The sequence below is a fragment of the Dendronephthya gigantea genome, unplaced genomic scaffold, assembly GCF_004324835.1.
Source record: "Dendronephthya gigantea isolate DGI-Jeju-01 unplaced genomic scaffold, DenGig_1.0 000000F, whole genome shotgun sequence".
NCBI lineage: Eukaryota > Metazoa > Cnidaria > Anthozoa > Malacalcyonacea > Nephtheidae > Dendronephthya > Dendronephthya gigantea.
This window is the reverse complement of record NW_021163010.1, coordinates 3,752,929-3,775,008: the sequence shown is the minus strand read 5'-3', so window position 1 is coordinate 3,775,008 and position 22,080 is coordinate 3,752,929. Positions and strand designations below refer to the sequence as shown.

The 22,080-nt window shown below is 36.8% G+C and overlaps 1 protein-coding gene across 2 annotated transcripts in view; it reads right to left on the bottom strand.

Moving 5' to 3' along the window:
• LOC114519252 overlaps window positions 1–22,080 on the bottom strand; it is a 31,650-nt gene that overhangs the window by 2,967 nt on the left and 6,603 nt on the right. The window contains exons 6-45 of one of the 2 annotated variants that reach the window (XM_028539356.1): window positions 21,571–21,981; window positions 20,839–20,984; window positions 20,412–20,564; window positions 20,015–20,150; window positions 19,789–19,887; window positions 19,254–19,463; window positions 18,861–18,953; window positions 18,685–18,750; window positions 17,744–18,239; window positions 16,721–16,893; window positions 16,331–16,516; window positions 15,560–15,841; window positions 15,151–15,180; window positions 14,399–14,698; window positions 13,933–14,086; window positions 13,079–13,344; window positions 12,571–12,603; window positions 12,272–12,335; window positions 11,634–11,788; window positions 11,353–11,520; window positions 10,834–10,875; window positions 9,990–10,176; window positions 9,495–9,721; window positions 9,041–9,085; window positions 8,663–8,819; window positions 7,861–8,114; window positions 7,499–7,549; window positions 6,961–7,119; window positions 5,957–6,205; window positions 5,537–5,560; window positions 5,081–5,278; window positions 4,488–4,682; window positions 3,840–3,994; window positions 3,158–3,313; window positions 2,418–2,562; window positions 1,972–2,099; window positions 1,725–1,892; window positions 1,420–1,561; window positions 882–1,030; window positions 516–650 (exon numbers count right to left, since the gene is read on the bottom strand). In XM_028539356.1, the coding sequence (XP_028395157.1) occupies window positions 516–650; window positions 882–1,030; window positions 1,420–1,561; window positions 1,725–1,892; window positions 1,972–2,099; window positions 2,418–2,562; window positions 3,158–3,313; window positions 3,840–3,994; window positions 4,488–4,682; window positions 5,081–5,278; window positions 5,537–5,560; window positions 5,957–6,205; window positions 6,961–7,119; window positions 7,499–7,549; window positions 7,861–8,114; window positions 8,663–8,819; window positions 9,041–9,085; window positions 9,495–9,721; window positions 9,990–10,176; window positions 10,834–10,875; window positions 11,353–11,520; window positions 11,634–11,788; window positions 12,272–12,335; window positions 12,571–12,603; window positions 13,079–13,344; window positions 13,933–14,086; window positions 14,399–14,698; window positions 15,151–15,180; window positions 15,560–15,841; window positions 16,331–16,516; window positions 16,721–16,893; window positions 17,744–18,239; window positions 18,685–18,750; window positions 18,861–18,953; window positions 19,254–19,463; window positions 19,789–19,887; window positions 20,015–20,150; window positions 20,412–20,564; window positions 20,839–20,984; window positions 21,571–21,981 (6,587 nt within the window). Of the gene's footprint in view, window positions 1–515; window positions 651–881; window positions 1,031–1,419; window positions 1,562–1,724; window positions 1,893–1,971; window positions 2,100–2,417; window positions 2,563–3,157; window positions 3,314–3,839; window positions 3,995–4,487; window positions 4,683–5,080; window positions 5,279–5,536; window positions 5,561–5,956; window positions 6,206–6,960; window positions 7,120–7,498; window positions 7,550–7,860; window positions 8,115–8,662; window positions 8,820–9,040; window positions 9,086–9,494; window positions 9,722–9,989; window positions 10,177–10,833; window positions 10,876–11,352; window positions 11,521–11,633; window positions 11,789–12,271; window positions 12,336–12,570; window positions 12,604–13,078; window positions 13,345–13,932; window positions 14,087–14,398; window positions 14,699–15,150; window positions 15,181–15,559; window positions 15,842–16,330; window positions 16,517–16,720; window positions 16,894–17,743; window positions 18,240–18,684; window positions 18,751–18,860; window positions 18,954–19,253; window positions 19,464–19,788; window positions 19,888–20,014; window positions 20,151–20,411; window positions 20,565–20,838; window positions 20,987–21,570; window positions 21,982–22,080 lie in introns of those variants that run through there. The other variant, XM_028539362.1, reaches the window with a different exon arrangement.

Genomic DNA, 22,080 nt, shown 5'->3' with positions numbered 1-22,080 from the left:
TATAGTTGACACATTCGTATGAAAAACCTTCGAATGAAAAACCTTCATTAAAACTTAGGAAGCAAGTCCTAAACCATTTGTTCACACGAACTACAAATTTTGCATCATTCAACTGTATAGCTAACAGAAACTTTTCGATGACCAATCATGCACGATGTCGGATTTCGCATTGTTCATTAATTATCTTAATCCAGTCCACCCTTCTCCTATAATATCGATATTTATAACAAGTGTATTCTTAAGGCCTTGTTACACGGTGCAATTTTTCTTGCAACTCGCAATGCAATTCTACTTTTGAGAGATGTAAATTTGGCAACTACCGAACTTTTGTGATTATTACACTCCATGGAAGACTAGCTCTTCTCAAATTTACATCTCTTTAAAGTAGAATTGCATTGCAAGTTGCAATTGAAAAATTGCACCGTGTAACAGGGCCTTTAGAGCCACAATAATACTAACTTCAAGACAACAAAAATTATATGAACGTGTTTTAAAAACAAAGAAACAGCACGTACTTTACTTAACTGGTACCATTTTCCGCGTTGATAATACTCAAGAGTGTAGACAAAAACCCGCCGTGGTTTGCCATAATTCATAGGACTCCCTGTGGTAACAATAAGACCCAATCGAACTGTTTTCATAAAGTCGACCTAAATAAGAAGGATATTTGAACACAATAAATAATATATACACAGTCCCGAATCACACCTCCTAAATAAAAAATCGACCATTATTCTGAATTTTCTATTTAACAATGTAAACACAAAATTCGTTTCAAAAACTTTCGTTTTAACAAGATTGTATTTTCTACATTTAAACAATACAGGTTTAACTACAATCATCGCTAGTAGTTTATCATCAATAGTTCACCAGCTTCATACCTGCAAATACACTCCTTTCTTTTTGTCAGGACACCAAGCCTTTCCAGAATCCATGCGTGCCAATTCTCCTTCGAATTCTGGATCACTTGAAATAAGTTTAGTCTCTGATATTGTGTTACTTTCCCCTTTAATCAGTGGTCCATTGCATGCTAAATACGATCGAAAATAAATCCGCATTAGGAAGCCATGCAAGTCACGAGTGCAAGCTGTTAAAACGACAATTCAATCCAAACCAACTCTAAAACGGCAATCCTTTGAATTGGCAGTGTATGTATATAGACTATATATAGAGCAATGTTTTTTTATTTTTTGGGGGTAATCATTGAATATTTTACCGCGTGTTTAAATATATTTCAATATAAAAAATTCCTTCCTTTTTCTTGTCGGGGGCATCATTCATCATTTTAAATTATATCTTAAGAGTCAGAGCTACTACGATATAATCTTATATAAAGACAACTTGCATGGAAGTAATAGGGACAATGTGTTTGTTTTCCAACGTGATAACTGGCTATAACTATGCATCGATGTTTCTTACCTGCGACACAACCAAACAACTCGAATCTCATACAAATATTGTTGTTCCAAGTTAGAGGTATGATGCGTATAAACTGTGCTTGTACAACATTACTCAGAGAATGAGTCACTGGATGAAGAGCGTGCTGGTTACCCATGAATACCTGCAACGAAATGGATTTATTCACCTTACAGATGCGAAAATCAGGGTCAACCTTAAAAGCAGTTATCGGATTCTATATAGCCTGCATGCGTGCAGACGTATGGAGAAATATTTCTTTATACGTCTGCACGCAGCTATATAGCTATATTGTTTAAAGTGCTTACCCTTACAGCGCCATACTGTTTGTAGTCGACCCACTTAAATCCATCCCCACTAAATTGTATCTTATAACGTTTTACATAGTTATCTTTAGTATCACCAAAGGTTCTTATTTTCGTAACTGTATTAATCTGACCAAAGTTAACTTGAATCCATTGTTTTTCGTCATTCGCCTAGACAGCAATATTATTCCGTTGAATTAAGATATGCCTGATCGTCTGCATATACATGCATGTGAAAGCATTCATTTACCTCAGCACACCAGCCTTTCAGACGGCGTCGAGCATTTTCCGGGGGGTTGTCAGGATATTTGAAACTTGAGGCCGTGATCTGATTATTGCGAATCTTCATATTACTCATCCCTAATGCAGACTGACAAACTGGAAAAGTTTAGAAAAAACAACATAATAATCAGAATAATCACAATCCAGTTTTCGGAACTATATACTCTACGGATCTATATATCGAACAATCGAGCGGTGACTAGTGACTACGTAAACACGTCAGAATCCAAAATGAAGGCAATCAAGCGATGCAGAGACACATAAATATCAATGTGTTTAGTAGATAAATCGTTTCGTTAAATTGGTTGGCGCAGACGTGCAACACGTACAAAGTACGCAAATTGTACATTTATATTGACGCTGAACGCCTGAACCACATTCTCTTCAGTTTCAATGATACAGATACAAACATACCAAATTCGCATCCTTGAAGAGACAGTCGCATACACGGACTTTCAACACCGGAAACTGTAGGTAAAATTGCAATGCTGGATGCCACAATCGGCGGATAAAAGGCCTTAGTAAATAACCCATAGCCATTGACATTACTGAAAATTTTCTGAAAACAGAATATATATATATTCATATGTAATATATTCTCAGGATATATTAACTGCTCGGGCGCTATTAATTGTTTTGCTCGCGCGCTATTAATGAGTTTTAGCGTATAGCGGTCTATGTCATAAACTTTCCATATTTTCCATCAACCTCATTTGCTCAGCCTATACACTGGACCTCGATCTTAACGTACAAAACCTGGCCCAACGGGTTTGGTCCAAACAAAAAGATCTCGCGCTCAAATAATGAGAAGTTATTAATGCCTGCACGGCCCACAGAAGGAGGGGTTGTGGCGGGAAGGAAGGTAACTCGCCCGAAGGCGCAATAGGAAGAACAAATGCAGCGGCTATAGACAAAAGGCCCCCACATTAATTTTGTCTGACTGACTTGAAGGTTGGAAATATTTTGCCGCCGGTTGAGTATACATCAACTGAATATTGATCTAGACAGTTATATTGTAATTAATGACCAATGATTGCCAGTTATATTGTAATGATTTTTTATGATCAATAAAGGCTATCGATATTATTTAGATGTCCATTAACTAGGCTATAGGTTGTTCCTAAAGTGTTAAAACCTTCATATAAATCACTTACCTCAGGTATTCCTTTTCGCAAATACGTTTTCCATGTCTCACCATCAGTAGTATACTCGACATAGAACGAATTGGAAAAGAATTTTTTAAACACTCCACTCTCTGTTCGTCCTCTGGTCGTTATTGAAGTTATCTTATACACGCCAAATAGATCAATCTGCAATTATATTATATAACCCACATTCAGATTTAAACAAGTTGAAGTATATGCCCGTTACATAGTTCATCAACGTAGACAAGCAACAGGTAAATATTTAATACAAAAAAGTGCATGTAGGTCAAGTGAATCCTTACCACGCAGCTAGCGTAACATAATTTAGATTTCAATTTATCTTGACAACGCATTATTTATTGACTTGATTTTGCTTATGCATGTAATTCAAGATATTTCTTTGTGATATTCCTAATTAAGTATGCAGCGAAACTGTTTTGTTATATCGACGGCGTTTGAGCATTACTCGTGAATTATTATTTTTTTGAAAAGGAAGATATTAACAACGTCGAATGTAATAGAGCTTTCTTAAAATGACCTCAAATGCAGAAAGCATTATGTTAGACAATATTTCATTGCCTCCGCAAAACTAACGAGCCAATCAAACTTCGTGTGATATCAGGCTTTCTGCGCTTGGAAACTTGCTTACATAACCTAATTGAATCATTTTCAGTCCTATACATAAACATACCCGAATCCTTGGTGAAGTATCTTTTTTATCAGGACACCAAGCAGAATTTCTGGGATTATTAGCACCTAGAATAGCTTGATCTTCGCTAAGATTGGCTGCAATGCGGCTTGACACGGTTATCATCTCTTTGTTCAAAGGTATCTTTGAAGAACATTCTATATTAAAAAGACAAAACTAGTCAATTTACAAAAGATAAAAGGCTCAAATTATATCATAGCCTAAGGACATGCATGTACCGTGAGATGAACTTAAAACAAACTTTAGTAAAATGACCGACTTAAGTTTAGATAATTAGTATAATATATAATAACGTATTATATATAAGAAACACACATTATATAGCCTCGCCCACCCTATACTTAGGCAGGGCACAGCTAAAATGCTAACCCAATACCCATACCAAATTTCATTCGTCCTCGGACTATACCATGCATGAGCAACGCTGAAAATGGTACGGGGACCCACTGAACTCAGCCGTGCCAAAAATTTTAGTGTAGTGTAAACGGGGCTATAGGCTGCACAACGCCTGGGCAAACTGAAACACATTCATGCATCATTTTAATATTTATTATATATCCCATGCGCCCACTATGCAACGGTCTTTTTTACTCTTATTCCAATTTTGGATCCTAATAAAAGAGATCTTACCAAGTGGTTTTTTACAGACAAAAGAATACGATGATGCACAGAGCCAATCTAACCAACGACCACTACGACTATCCATTAGAACACAATTCTGAGTTTGCCTAGCATCATTTGGTTGACCATCCTTCCAATTAGTATATTTAACTGGCGTATAGTCGCTCCATTCATAACCTCCTTCAAAGCTACGATCATGTAGACCTAGTAAAACAAAATGCAATTAATATGATCGAGGAGACCCAGCAAAATATATGAAGGTACTCCATCCCTAAATAAATTTGAATTGCTAAGGTTCTCCACCCACGAAGTTTCTATCGTCGGATTGACACATAAGCCTGTAAAATAGCCCATAAAGAGTAAAAGGTGATAATATTACGGCTTTAAAATGAGAGTGAAAATGTCCTTGACCGAAAATAATAAATTGTTTTGTCTACTTTCTTTTGATGTTTTGCACACTTTCAAAAGAAACAAAATCCATATTTGATACAGAATATCCCATCCCCATGGATGTTTTTCTGTCATAAACACGGCACATGCCGTAATGTTAGAGAAATCCAAAGTCCAAACCGATGATAACGAAATTTTGCCAAGACGCTTACCTAACCATAACCATGATCTTGGTTTGTTTGAGAAATAGGTCATAGCAAAATCTTGTTCTTCATCATCTCCGATACTCAGCAAATCCCCACCGTTTCGAAGACAGAAATAACGCGATGCAGGCCATGAAGTATAACGCTGGAAATGTTTGTAGCAGTTTTTTCTATATTTCGTCCATCCAACCTCGCAAGTGCCATTTTCTGAAATGGAAATTATGGGAATACCATATCAGCTGTCAACAAATGTCAGCTTTAAATCAGATAGGTGACATTACAGGAGACATTGCTAATGTATAATGATATTAAAAATCATGCGCGAGTCTGCATTTGATGTATTGTCGTACGTGCAACTTTATTCATATAGAATTAGTGACAATATATTATATAACAACATATATTTTCATACACAGCAGCAAAATGCTTCAGTGATTCCAATGTTTCAAGCAATAGATTTCTTACCTTCCAATGTTACTTTTGGCTCACCTGAAAGAAGAAAACTATGATATATAATCGTAACAGAGAAATACGTCTGATTAAGCTGGACTTTATCCATTGAAAGGATCTTGCATGCGTGAACGCTGACATAAACCTCGTGGAAAATCCCTGGGTACGAGGTTACGCTGACTTAAGTTCCACACATGCAGACAGGTCGCGAGAAATTAATTTTAACCTATCATAATGTTCTTGTAGATTACATATATAACAATAACACATTTTGACTTTCCATAGAATTTAACGTCCGGTCTGTGTCGACCGTTATGCGCATGTCACGTACTGATTCTGAAACGTACTTACAGGACATTCAAAAAGACCAGACCAGTCCTTTATATCGACGGGAATAAAAAAGCAGCATTTATTTATTAAAAAAAAGAAACTTACCATGATAGATTTCGCATATAAAAACATTCTTTTTACTACAATCAACATCATCCCAGCGGCCAACATGAGATCCAGACACATTCGCTTGAACACATGTTTCTTCATCAAGCTGCCGGTTCGGTTGTCCTGCGCCCCAGAAAGAATAAATCGGGGAACTGTGATCTGTGAATTTCAGCGCTGACCAAGGCTTCTTACTCAAGCCAATCCAAACGCTGCCTAGTTTCCTCTCCATTAAATACACAAGCAGAGCTGAAAGAAAAGCGCACGTTGATATATATTATAATATAGCTACTCATTCTACATGAGCTATTCCGCAATCTGATTGGTCGAGCTACCCACCGTATATCAGCTCATATACGGTGAGTGGTAAAACCAAAGAAAAAGCAAAATGGCTGACCGGTTTGCTGAGGTAAATAAAGATGAAATTGACAGAATTCTGGAATATTTTTGTCGCTTAATAAATGGTATTTGGCTATATTATAAAAAAGCATTATATATACCACTCACTCTCGTCGTATATAGCTGATAGCTGACTCAGCTAGTGCTACGCACCTCGTCGGCTATCAGCTCATATACGACTCGAGCTCGTGGTATAATTGTTAATTATTCGACTCCAAAGCTAGGCCAGATGTTCGAAGCCCGTTTAGGTGGTTTGGGTTAGGGTTAGGGATGTTTAGACATTATATATTAATTAACGTGAATGATGGCAGAACTTATTAATTAACGTGAATGATGGCAGAATTATTTAATTCGTGCACTAAATACATAGTTTAAACATAGTTATTCTTTCTTCTATATAAAGTGCAATTATTTTAACATGGTTATTTAATTGAATGTATAAACTTGATTGGTATTTCTAACTACATCCACTGCCTAGTCTATACGCCCTTTGAAAATTAGCGTCAGAAAGGTTTCAGAAATTAGAAAGTATATATTAATATATAAAGAATATCAAGGAAACAGACAAGTATAGCTTATCAAAAATGTAATGCACTTATACGCACCTTGTTCAAACTCAGAATCAACACTGATAAGCTCGGCATCCTTATTTTTCGCTTTGCAAGCCTTCTTCGCTTCGTCGAAGGTTTTTGGTGTATTTACTAACATATAGCATGATTCGTCATATTTCATGTATTCTTTTCCACACGTAAATTTGGGTACTTCTGAACGCGAAAGAGAAAAAAATGCATTGTTGGGGAGGTATATATAATATGCATCAGTCCAAGTATTTATATTGCACTGATGACGGCCCGGGCTAACGGACCGAAAGCTTTTCGTTATTAAATACTTAAGTGGTGTACTCACAAGCTAATCTACTTATTGCATGATGTCACATGCAAACATGCAAGAAAATATATATGCAGTTTGAGCCTATACATTAATCCTAATGAATCACCCATAGGTGTTTCGTGCGAGAGGTTGTATAAAGAATATCATAGATCCCATGCAGGCTTCGAAACATGTCGCTAAAAATTCTCTTGCCATGCGCCTAAAGGCGGACACGTTTGGGCCAGAAACGTCGTGCATCACGTCGTAATTTACCTGTTGTCACTGGAGTGATTGTCGGAGCCGTAACTGGCGCCTCCTTTGCGGCTATAAAAAGAACAGCCATGAAAAAAGTATTTCAGTAAGCAAATTTGTATTTATTATGAGCTTCGATGCGTGTATGCCAATAAGAATGTCTGTTCAATTCCCAGGGGTAAAGGAATGTGATTTTAACACACGATTATTCGGTTATTTTTTGGTATGGCTTAAAAATTTATTGTTTTAAAGCTAAATTTCGGTGCATCAGTCAAAAAAAACTTCATTTTCTTGCTATGTAAAACCTAAATCGTTGGACTCAATATTTGAGACACGCTGTACATTGGCTCCCAGCATTTAATATTAGCATTCATATAACCTACCAGTTTTGCAGATAAACCCGTAGGTCGAAGAAGTACACGAGGTTGTACTCCATTTCCCGGCATTCCTTCTAAACGGAGAAATTACGACACAAAGTCTCCAAGTATTCGATGGTTGTCCCTTGTTCCAATGGAAATAGTTTGAGGGAGAGTTATCCGCCCAATAAAACGAACTGGTGAGGTGGAGATTGTTCATGCCAATCCATAATGGTGCTTCCACTCCATTCAGATGCAATGTGATGAATGCTTGTTCAATTCTAGGAGTATTTTCTACAATTAGTTTCGCATGTTTGGGACGTTTAGCGAGATAAACAGATCTGTTTGTCATCTTGGGAGAAATTAAATATTACTTATCCTGGACAAAGCAGGGCCTTAGCTAAAAGTTTAATTGGGGGGGGGGGGTTATATTCATATATTCGCCCTTTGTCCGACCGATTTCTTATGTACGTTATTGTTCCTATGATATGTAAACATATGAATATACCTTCCTCAATTAAGCGGTCTAGCTACGGCCCTGGTTGAAAGGTGGTCAAATTATTTGTTTGCGCTACACAGTTGCATGGATAACGGATGAGACTTCGCGTTAGTCTAGAGGCGTAAACTAGAACGAATTCTAGAACAAATTTCGTTTGTAAGTGCAATAGCTGTAAGTGCATAGAAATCCGTCGGACAAAACTGAATATATGAAAATACACCCACCACCATCCCCACCCTCAATTATCGTTCTAGTTACGCCCCCGGCTTTAGTTAAAGTACTAGTTACTTGGAATAATTTAACCAAATATATAATAAAAATAATACTTACTCGTTGGTTATGCTGACTAATTCTCCTACGCTACTTGAATTCGTTCCTTGTTCACATGTACTTTTTGCATCATACCAAGATCTGTATTCATTTTTATTGGTATGAAATTCGTAGCAGTATCCCCCGTTTTGAAACCATCCGGGAGGACAGTAACCACCTACGATGAATGACAATTGATAAATTAATTGAAGAACTATTGATGAGAACCTATTTTATATTCTTTTTCTGTCCAGAGTAGCATTTTCTTAACTATCATTGAAATTCAAGGGTGAACTCACACGCTATTCAAGCTGCAGATATAATCGGCGCTTTTTAAAATTTTTTCCTACTATGAAGGTGTACAAATGTATCTGAGATTATCTTATTGATGTTACTTACTGTTTTTGATTGGTTTGATGCGAGTTGGCTTTATTGGAGTATCCACTAAAGTGAAGAATTGGCAGGAGAACACGTATTCAATAAGTTTCAACATTAACTGAAATCGGGAAAATCCACTCAATACAGATGATACCCTTTTTGAAATTAAAGTAAGGATTTTGAGGACCGGTTGTATAAAACTCTTCAACTACTTTCATAGTTAAATCCTAGTTAAATCGGAAATACACGACTCTGATTGACCAATTCTGTCTTAACTAAAGTTAAAAGTTAACTAGTCTTTTTTATGACTGGCCCAATGAACCTATAACTAGTAACATGAAGTTTTTAACAGGATAACACAATGGGTTCGCTGTATCGACGAGAAAGGGTGTAGGGAAGGATAGAAATGAGAAACCCCTAGTGGTCGGGAAAATATGTAAAGCATATTGAACATGAGCAACTCAGTTATCCATACCTGTACTAGATTTACAGACAAAAGATTTCCTTGAGGAGCAATGATTATCATTCCATGCCCCAGACCCTCTAATCATAGCTATACAATCCTCTTGGCGATGATAATTGTTCGGTTCTCCACTAACCCAGTTCATGAACTTTCCATAACCTGTTCCGTCCGACCACTCATAAAGACTCTCCCCGGCCATATCGTGTAACCCGATCCAAAATGAGTACCCTGACTTAGTTCTGGAAAATATTATACCATATTTATGCAATTTTAAGTATAGGCGTACGCGGCTGTGTGTGGGGGGGGTGTTTGGCGGTTATTTATGGGGAGGGGTGGTTAGCGGTCATATGTGGTTCGGTATAATATACTTGTTATAGACCTTGAACAAGGGGTATTCGCCCAAAAATTACCCCCTGGAATGATCCCTCAGAGTAAAATTTGGGTGAATGATCCTCGTTCAATGTCTAATAAGAATACTAATAAACAAATAAAAATTAAATGTCAAACCTTATTAGCTGCTTAATGTAGGCATTTTCTTCGCTAGAAGAGATACTGGCAAGATTTCCTCCCATCAGTTTGCAGTACGTTTCTGCGTCATACCACGCCTTGTATCCGCTGCTATTTCTCGTGTCGCTAGCAGTGTAGCACATGTTATTAAATAGATACCAACCAGTTTTGCACCTAGTTGAGTTAACTGAAAGGATGAAAAAACTGATGAACACAACATTGTATAAAACTAAGCATCTGCATGAGAATCACACGTTATACGTTATAAGTAACATTAATAACCTAATTGCTAACTAAAGTATACAAAACAACTATTAACAATCTATATTATTAATCTATTTTGAATGAAAACATTTGTATAAATCTGTCATTTGTCATAGGAGCATATATGTATCGGTTCACGATATTGTGACGCGCCATATATTCCAAGAGCCGTTGTTGTTAAAGTCTGGTTTCCATTTAATCGTAATTGTCATGAATGAATCATTTTCATGCACCGATGAGAAATAGACCAAAAAACCATGACCAGCCGACAATTTAAGAAAGTAAAGTAAAAAGCAAATTCCGAACAAACAAGACATCTTGAGAATCAAAATATAATTCAAACAAGACACAGATTGAGACTGTAAATTTTCGACTTTATTACAAAGTCATCTTCAGACAGATTAGTCCGGTTGTAAATTTGTCTTTATTTCTTTATTCAAATCGGTCATTGTTGACAACCTCGTACCCCTGCATGGGCACAAGGTTGCATTGTTGACTGCACACAAATAGAAATATTCTATCACATCAGCCACCTTGACACCTACGACTAAAATGGCAACGAGGCAAAATTAGAGTTTACCTAATGTTGTTCCAGCTGTCGGCAATGGTCCAGCTGTAGCCACTAAAAGGGAAAATATATTGAAAATGTTATGCTTGATAGACCGCTTTTCTTTTTCCTGTTCCACAGCCTATATAATCTTAACTCTACTCCAACCCTTATGATGGTGACGTCATCGACTACGAACTGTAATTGAGTTTAGTCCAAATAAATGTTATTTATTTTTCTCAGCCTCTACCATATGGTAAAACCACTATACGTGGATAATTCAAAAGGATCAAGTGAGAATAATTACACTGAATACCCCGCCATGCATTAAAGCAACTCGTTTCAGCAGATAAACCCACACAAAAAAAACTTTATTAGAAAATCCACATATATAGAAGCATGACTATTACGGAATGCCTAAAGAAAAATATAGTAAGAAAAGGCTGACCCATGCATGCACGGCCACAAATAAAAAGTTGTTGTAGAGGATGAATAAAGTATACTTAATAACCTTGCGGGGTATTCTATAATTGTACCTATGCTAAAACTTACATGAATCCCGTTTGCATACATACGGTCTCCGGGAGTAGCAATTTACATCACCCCAATTTCCAATTTCAGCATAAAGTTCCGTGCATGTATCACGTCCATTGTAACTGTCAGGCTGACCTATGTCCCAATTTGTAAATCCCACCGCAGTGTTGTCAGTCCATACATGACCTTTAGAAAATAGAAGTAGGCAATGATAGTAGAATTTTAAATAGTTCCTGCATGTATTCCAATCAGAAAAGATTGATTACTACGCTTGCTTGATTACTACGAAAAGAACTCACCTCGGTATACACCTCTTCCTTCCAAACCAATCCAGATGGTTGTGTTAGCTAAGTTTGAGACAAAATCGTTTTCTTCCTTGCTTGTTATGGTTACTAAACGACTAATTGATGTTCTAAACGATCTACAGTTCCGTCGAGCTTGTTCCCAGGTGATCCTGCATGTGAGTAAGGTAACAACAACACATCAGGGGCCAGTTGTATCAAGCCCGTTTAGCTTAAACGGCGGATAAGTCAAAATTAAATACCACTCTTATCTGTCTTGAATGAGTCAACTTGAATATTATGCACTAAATATGTAGTTGTAACCAGTATATTAAGGGTAAAAACATTTAGTTCGCTTGTTGAATAAAACAATAATAGATTTGCTTTTCATTTTAAACTTAACCACCGTTTAAGCTAAACGGGCTTGACACTACCGGTCCCCGGCATACAATAGGCAAATTAAAAAGTTCGATCATTTTTTGAAATCTGATAGTCAAACTAGAGAAAAAGAAATGTTTGGTACGGAAAATTCCAAAATTAGGTAGAACACTTTTCGGTCGCAAAAAATGCAAGTTTAGTATTTGTTGCTCGTTTGGTATTTGCGACTGTGTGATTATCAAACATTGGATCTTTAAGAAACTTTAATATTTACTTACATATTTGAATAAAACTTGTAGCATTTGTTTTTGAATGGCGTCCAACCAAAAGAACATGAAGCGTCTATAACGATAATTAAAATTTAAAAATACGCAGTTTACATGCATCAATGGTGTGTGCTTAAAAATGGACCTCGGGCTCATACACAGGCTCAGAATAATTTAATAGTAACGAGCTGCGGAAATGCAACATGTGTGGAAATAGTACAAAGATTACTCGCGCAAGATGACAGACATAAATATTACTACAGGTCGGTCTTACATTCATAGATAATAAATCAATAATTCATAACACAAACCTTTTTTAGGTGTGCTCGGTGGATTATTACGACCTTGGTGAAAAATATATGATTATTAGTTGACCCCAAATAACACATGCAATCATGCATTGTTACGTATTAAACCAGGGGTCGGTTGTATGAAAACTGGATAGCGCTGTCCACCGGATAGTGATATTTTCTATTGCTCTAAAATTTCCTGTAGTTTCATATAACCTAAACTAACTTTCATATCCTTAAAGTTGGGGATTATCTTTATTAATTTTAACTCAAAATCTGTAGTTTTACTACTTTTTAGCTATTTTTAACAGTTGAAAAAATCACTATCCGGTGGAGTAGTCCTATCCAGTCTTCGTACAACAGGACCCTGTAGTATAAAAATCAGAAACCAGATCCTGATCAACCAGATCATGTTCTACCATGATGAATTTTATGGTTTAATTGCATTCGCGACGAACATGCTTCATGCAGTGCAGAACAAGATGCTCCCTGCATTTCAATATTCCATGCAGTTCAATGCATAACTTACGGACAATTTTCTTGCAAATGAACTGTTTTTCTTCACTACATTTTCCTAATTTCCAATACATTAAATCTCGTAGTGATCGTTCAAGGTTCATGTACCCGCAACGTTTCCCAGTCCACGAACCACGCGGATTTCCCACGCCCCAGTTGGTCCAAGTTACCGGTGCTCCGTCAGACCAAATAAATTCATTGTTTGACAAGGACAAGCCAATCCATACATCTGTATTCCAAGCACGCTCCATCAGAGTAGTCGCAAGGACCTGCTCGGATCTAAATGTTAATAAAAATATTTACACGTCCAATTACGGAAAAATATGCATTGGAGTATACTGGCTGCGATGAACAAGGTGTCTTTAGTAAGCCAATCATCCCTGCGCGTTTTGATGATATAAGAGCGAGGTTCCAACGCGAAAATAGTATAGGCATAACTTGATCATCGATAGGGTGGATTGCACATTGATTAACGATTATTGAATGAGTTTGAACATAATATGCATGAAGAATAATCAAGCTAAAATTTGTCGTCAAAGGCTGAGATTGATAAAGACAAAACTGAGGCTTATAATTTTACAAATCGCGTGCAAACCGAGTTCAATACTTGTTTTATTGGCAATTTTAAAGAATGAAAAATAAATAAAACTTTATTCTCTCGCATTTTTTTCGGTTTCACATTTCCGCTCTTTTGGGACGTTGCAGGATGCCCTTGTTTTTACGTAATAGCCTGCGCATAAAAACTGCTATCTTACGTTATGACGAAACGATTTCACTCACAGCTATTAGTGAATCAGAGGCTGTAAATTCTGTTAAGTAAATAACGATCATAATTATTACATGCAATAATCCTGGTCAAAGACATACTTCTCTGTAATGCTCATCAGTTTTGCACCAAATTCTTTACAGGTTTTTTCAGCATCAGACCAATTTTGCCTTGACTGCATGAAACGATAGCAAGCTAAATCACCGCCATGTTTACTTCGGATCCAGCCAGGTGAGCAAGGGGTTTTCATCTTCTCTAAAAATGGAATTTAAATCGATTATATTAAACTACTAAATCGAGTGGGTAAGGAAATAAAACTAAAAGCCAATTGTATTCAAAAGCGGTCGACTGATAGCCATTTGAATGAAAAGTTTCACCAAAAACTTAGTTACAGCATGAAAAATTTTCTGCTTAAAAGTTTTTCAATATGATATGACACGCACAGTCTTTCACCGACTTTGAAATATCGAAAACAAAAAGTCCAGATCGTCGCAACCAAAAGCTTTGCAATTTTCATAAATTTTGCATATTCACATGTGTCTAGAAATATTTATACCTAATTTATACCTTTACTTATGCAAGTATAATTCACTTCCAAATATTTTTTAACTCCTTTACATATTTCCAATAATTTGTTCTGTGAAGCTTCTACTTTGCAGTTTGATGATCCATCGCATTGCTCACGCAACTTCTTGGTTACCTCAGGAATGTTGTCTAAGCCACAGTTAATTATACTGACATATCTGCACACGTCGCGTCGTCTTCTTCCCCAGAACGCCTCGTCGATTTTTATAACCGATCCAATTGGACAGCTGAGTGTGGCGCGAGAAAATTGACACACCCTCGTAAATTTAGGAGTATCAACGACTGAAAGAAGAAATGTAATTTAAAAGACCATAACCCTAAACTTATTGGGATAATCATGCATAACCTTGGATCGTCCCCTTTACGCCACTTATGTTATTTTGATCTGTCTAATTGATTGCATGGAAACACGTAAATTCCCCAAACATTTTGAAGAGGACGAATTCAAACTGGAAAGAACACGAGGCGTGTTGTTTTAAAATTTAGTACATGGTAAGGGCATTTTACTTTTTCGATCTTTATGTTCTAAGATACACGAAGGACTATCAGGACTATTTTTTCGAAATTAAAAAAATAAAAAAAATCCTTAATTATTTGGAAATTATCAAACTTTAAAACTGTTTTGAAATCGCAATACGCCTCTTGCTCCTTTTCGAAAAAATCATTGCGACGACAGTGTGTGAGGGAATGGTAAAAAAATGGATGGTTTAGTATTGAGCATGTTAATTCCTTACCTGTTGTGTTAACAACCGGTTTTGTTTCGTCTACAAAAATATATTATGCTGAATTAATTGCAGTTATTCTTTCCCACAAGAATTAGGTTTGGATTAAGAGGCGATTTTAAACCTGGATAGCGCATGACCGATGACAATAAGTGAAATCTAGTTGGCCATCGCCACATCTCGATACCCCTGATTAAGTGCTCTGAGTATGCCTAGATTTACAGAATGGCTGAATCAGGTTTATTCATGTCGACAGGATTGGTTTTGGTATTAGGGTCGAGGTTTGAAAAAAGTTGACATTACGGATAGGGGATTGGTTCGTAGTTAGGTTTGGGTTAAAATGCAGTTGTTGTATTAACATTATCAGAAATTGGAGGATTATTGAAATAAACTAAATCTTATTATAAAATTCCAATCATACCTTTTTCCTTTTCGCAAATCGACGCGGCAAATGAAAAACATTGCATTTGAGCCCAAAATCCATGGCTAGTCTGAGTAGCAAGTGCAGCCACACAAGTTTGCCAAGATCTGTACATGAATGATGAGTGAGATCGCCAGTTGGTGTAGAGAGTCGGTGCACGGTTTGCCCAAAGGAAGTTTAATTTACTGTTACGTAAATATATGCGTGGAAGGGACGCGAAACGGGGACGATAGGGACGAAGCGAACGCCGCGAACGGCGAGAAAGCGAGAAATCTTTTAACCCTGTAAAACATCGCAATGATTCAATTGGTAGGTTGTGTCACAATTCATTGCACTGTGCCTAAAAATACGATCTAGTACATAAATAGTTTACATATCCTAAGGGTGCATGGTGTATCCCATGCATGATGAATCCTGAGCTAGACAAATCTCAGGGTGAACGAATCCTAAGAGGAGCGAATCCGAAACGGGAAGTCCAACTTACAACCTATAACTTATATGTCGCACCTTTAGAAGTCAGTTTCAATTCACGTTTAACTGGTATATACTCAAGATGACCTTATAAAGTCAAATATTTACAGCCTATATTAATGCAAGCCTTTCACTCAATACAAACGTGTGAATAAATCCTATACGGAAATCCTAGTTGAATCAGTATTCAGGCGGGGAGGGGTGAGAAAAAGATTGGTCAGATATTTCATAAACTTTGCTTTATGATCAACATGTAGCGGTGCGCACGGATATTCAAGAATAAAAGTTATATATACGTACCAATCCACGACGTTTGCTCTATATTTCTGTTGATAAACGCTTGCTCGACCGGTGAACTAATCGTGACCAGGTCCCCGCCCAACCTCTGGCACATCCCACGTGCAGAATTCCAAGGTAATCTCCGGGTGGTAAATTCATAGCAGGACATTCCAAACGAAATCCAACCAACAGGACACCAACCAAATTCTATAAAGTAGAAAAACAAAAAAAGTGAGTTTTTAAATTTATGCGCCAATATAAGATATAAAATCCGAATCTTAACTAGTCTATACATGTTCTTTGCAGTACAAAATGCATCCTATCTTCAATATCTCCACTTTCGTATGCTTCCTAATACGAACGTTTTAATAGATATTGGAAAGAGAAAAAGGACATCTAACCCTTGTTTACCTGTTTTATAAATTGTCTGAACATCCTTCTCGGCGATAATACCCTCCCAGAATGCAAACATGGCTAAACCAATTACACCTGACGTTACTTTTGCATTCGGCTGCAGTCCAATAGAAAAATTTCTTTTTATGTTTTTCAGGTGTACTGACGTTCGGAAAATTGGTTGATCTTGTCTAAAGTACGAATAATAGAAAAGTTTAAGAATTGACGTTATATGTCTAAAAGAAATTTAGGGGAAGAATAGTCGCCTGTCGTTAATTACAATAAACTGCAAATATTGAACTTTTAAATATTGCCTATAAACTATCTTTCTTTAGAATTTATTTTACATTGTCAAATGTGGTGCCACCGATACTTGGCGACCCTACTTTTAGGGATCAATAGTGATGCACGAGCAGGGTAATTTAAGCCTGGATCAAACGAGCGGACGCATGCAAGTTCGTCGTAAGTTTTTCCTTGTGCTTGCTTCATACTTCTTTCGACTGTCCACTTGCGACGACTTGTGTTGACTTTCGACAACTTTAAATCCGTTCAAATTTCAAGTTTTTTCCGCAAGTTTTTTTTAAAACACAAGAACGTTTAAACATGAAGTGTATTTCGAAAGTTAAACTTGCAATGGACTTGCGTCCTCGTTTGATCCGGGCTTAAGACAGAATGGTGGTATACACTTGCAATTTTTGCTGCGATTTTATGTGCGATATTCTTCTTTTGAGAAATGTGAACGAGTGAATTAGTTACTGATGTTCAAATGAGAGCTCTTATTAATCAGAACATCAGTAACTAGCTAATTAATTGACTCGTTCACATCTATCAAATAAAGAAGAAAATCGCACAAAAAATCGCAGCAAAAATCGTAAACGGGCCTTAATAAGATCTATCACTATCATGGTTCATTTTCGCTAACTTGATGTCCCAAATTTACATCAGTGCCATTAAAAAGTACAGCAGATCAAGGTAGTGTGAGGTAATGTGCTCGCTAATCGCTATTTAGTCGGATAGTTTATGACAATATATAATGCTAACCCTGCATTTAAACGTTTCCCGTTGACAAAAACTTGAATACTGTCTGGGGATGAAATGACAACGTAATGTCGCCAGTTTCCATCTCCTTGAAGAGTTACACTTGTCTTCCAAAATTGGGCAGCATAAGAAACCAAAAACCATAGTTTGTTTTCATCAATATAAACGGATATTCCAGTTGAAAAATCTTTATTTCCTCCCAATGAATCAAAAATCGTTACATTTCTCCAGCTCTTAGCGGCAGCATCAAACGAAGCCATGAACGAAATTGTCAGCTGTTTCAAAGGGCATATGTCCGGAAAGGTTAAGCAATAATCCTCCTCGAATGGAACTTCAATATACATACCAGGCTTTGAGAATTGTAAGGCACTTTTAGGTTTATTTTTTACACCAGATATAACCTTTATGTCTCCGAAAGCTCGGCCATCTTTTGTTCCAAATATTTTGCCACCTTTAACTGCGGAAAGAGGCCAGTAATGCGTTGCACTGCTCATCCAAACTGCAGAAAAAGAAAAATGTATTTAGAATATTTTTTCAACGATTTATGAAAAACATGCATGCATATGTCCATGCAAACAAACTGGATGCGATTATATGAATTAATAGGAATTTTATTAACGCGTCTTCGCGAGTTTCATGCACGTATCAATTCTCTCGTGGCTAAGGGCACAAAGTCGTACACAGAAGTCATGAATTACGTTTATTAAAGCAACAAGGACTTCTGTCAGATCGACATTTTGTTTTAAAGCTACTTTTTGCGTAGTACGCATGCAGCAGAGTTAAGTTCCGTTTTCCACCATATGCATTCTTCATCTAAACTTTGTCTCCACAAGTACTTACTGGATGAAATATTGCGAGTTGATTCATAGTTTGGCAGTATAGTATAGTATGTAGCAACATGAACGCATGGTAAATAAATTACTTCCTGAAAATAAGCCACATACCTCCAGTAACACCATTCCCGATTGCTCCATCAGTTTTCCGTTGAGTCGCATTGTATTTCGAAAGATCTAGAAAAGTTTTTTTTTAATTATTTTCTTTCTAAAATGTCAAACGAAACTATAACGCATGCGTAAATTATAAAACCTAGCTAAAGTTGTATTTATTAATGGTTGCCAACCTTTTTTCATGCACACAAATGGTCGTAGTGAACTGCATCTGTCAGCTCGCCAATTTCTCCCATATTTCCGATAATAAACACAGCCATCAGTGTCTGATAATAAAGAAACAGTAAACAATATTACTTTCAATTATTATTGCTTGCATGCATGCATTGGTGTAAACATTTTAGACATACATCAGCTATGGAAAGAAATGTTAATTTTGATAACGTATAAGCTGCCAATACAAAACATTATACACTAGGAGCTGAAGCAATCACCGCAAAGGGCTCGAGCCAAACTACTATTTTGAAAGAAATTAATGTGTATAGTGATGTGTAATGAGTATTAGTCAGTATAAAGTTGTTTGAAATTCCGTTACATAAATTTACTTCGGCAAAGGAGATACATACTATATCTTGAGATATAACCACCCCACGCAATGTAGTGAACAGGGCTGCCATCTGTCCAATAGTAGTGCAGAGAATAATCACGATCCGTTAACCCAATCCACCACCCGTAAGGTGAAAGCGTATTTAACACTGCCTCCATATAGTTTGCCACGGCTTGAGTACTTGTACTTAACAAATCAGCCTTCTGTTCCAGGCAGTAAGATCGCGCATCTGAAAAAAGAACTAAAATTTACTTTGTTCTTGAAAAGGGCTGGTATTGGCATTCAACGTTCCAATGCGCTTAGGGTCACAAAAAATATTATTCTTAAGATCTTTATGTCCATGCATGTTCAATATTGTGTATAGTTATATAAATGCCCTTATCGGGCACTTATATAATGAATATTAACAATATTATAGCCACTTAATTAACAGAGTTCGACCCAACAATCACTGGCTTAACTACATATATTCCATGCACGCGAGTATTAGGTACGGCCACCATATAGGCTATATGTGGATAGTGCATTTATGCAGGGGAAACCACTGCACGTACCTTCCCAAGGAAGACGAATATGATTAATCTGATATTGATATGTAGTATAGGGAATTCTCTTCCAAACAGCACGTCTATGGGCGTCGGAAATGATATTTTCTAAATTAAGAAGAAGCATGGAAATGAAATGGATGTAATAATCATTGTTCCATGCAAATATCGGACACAATCATTTTCAATTTCCGGAGGTCATATATAAAGCCACTTTAAATATGCAATTGCTCACCACTTAAACAACCGTAAATCTCGAGACGTGTGCACCTGCTTTGTCCTCGAACTGGTTTGATTCGAATTATTCTTGCGATAAACGGTTCCAGATTCTTCAGAAGATGTGGTTTTTCTGATGGTTCGCTGCTCAACTCCTATAGATAATAATGATCACTATATATAAGGCATAAAATATTTGAGGTTCACGTGGCAAACAAAAATGTTCATATATAATATTCTTGTATGTTTGCATGGTGACAGTCGATAAGTAATTTAGCTTGTAAATACACCACTTTTATATTTTGCAGTATTAAATACTTACACCGTGGTGTACCTAAAAGCTAAATTCACTTGAAAATATTCATGTTTACGACAATTTTCAACTGGAGGGTATAATATTAATAACATGTATATACCTTGCAACCCGGGCCAGTTGTTCTACCGTACTGCCTGACTCCTTCGCCTTTACCACCCGTACCATATTTAATACAATATGCAGTTGCCAAGCCTTGTACCGCGATCATCTTAATTTTATACAACGAGCCGAGGTCGATTTCCAGATAATCGTCCTTAAATTTAAAACAAAAATCATTTGAAAAAATTGTGCTACTGTAAGCCTTGAAAAAATTCTAACTGATCGGTGATTTAAAAATTAGACGCTTGTATTAAACCCGTTTTTCACTTCTCCTCAGCAAACTTTATAGTCATTGGCTTTAATTTCCTGATAAAAAACGATACTTGTTTTTTACCAACCTAGTGGCGACCAACCTACATAGCCTGCCATGCAGGCTACGATTTTAGGTCTTAATCTCGCGTGGCGGTAACAAAGAGTATGCATGTCACCTGATATTTTGGACACCATGAACCATTGCTACGCAGACGAGACATTGATGGTCTGGTAGAAGGATTAAGGGAGTTTTTGGCTGAGATTTGATCGTCTATGATGTTTCCATTTTCCATTCCAAGAGGCGCATCACAAGCAAAAACGGCTAAAAAACGCGTGCAAATAATGAGAACTTCAATCAAAGTTTGACAATAAATTAATTAAGCGCTTTAGCACCATTTAGCACCATTACAGCATAAAGCCGGTTTTCCACTAGCGATATTTTTCGCGCCAAGCGACATTTTACTTTTGTTTCAGAGCTCTCAACTGCAACCATCTGGAACAAATTGCTCAAATACAAAGGAATAAAGTCGCTTCGCGCGAAAAATATCGATCGTGGAAAACCGGCTTAACGGGATTTGTTATATCGGTGCTGTGTATTTTAAATATGATTGGTTCATTCGTAGTCACATGACTTTAAATAAATGCAATGTTTCCCGCCAGAGAAACAAGTGAAAAATTGTTGCCCGCTTCTTGTCATAACAAAGTAAAGTGGTTTTTTTTTAATGAAATTGTTGGGTAACACGTATGTTTTTGTTCCTAAAAACCAAACACTTAATGTACACTGCATTTGTACACTTAATGTACAATGAGTTTGTTTTCTATCGAGTCTCAATGTTCAGACTCTTGGGAAAACAAAACTCACTATTTCCCTCGGGAGCATATACATTAAGTGTATAATATTACCGTACCTTTTTTGCGTTTACAAATGTATCGACGAAGTTCTGAACAGATTTCCATTGTCCATGCGCTGTCTGATCTCATGCCCATAAGTACGGCACAATCTTTCCATGCTTTGTTTCTAGGATTTTTACCAATCCAGTTCCGATAATCCCCTTTTGATTTATCAATCCAACTATAGACATTCTCAGATTTGCGGTCATTTAGGCCAATCCACACCGCAGACCTGGAAACAGTGCTGATTTCTTTGGCTACAAATTCTTGTTCACTTTCGCTAAGAATGCTGACCAAAGAAGAGAAGTCACCGACTGATTCGCAAGCTTGCTGCGCCGAAGTCCAGTTTTTAAGCTGATCACTCGCGAGATTGAATTGATAACAATTATCTTCATGCATAGTCCAATCATCAGGACATTCGTTTTTACCTGAATATGAAAACAAAGAGATCGTCAATAAAAGTGATCGTTTATAAATCTTTGGAGATTGTTAACATATATATATATATATATATATATATATATATA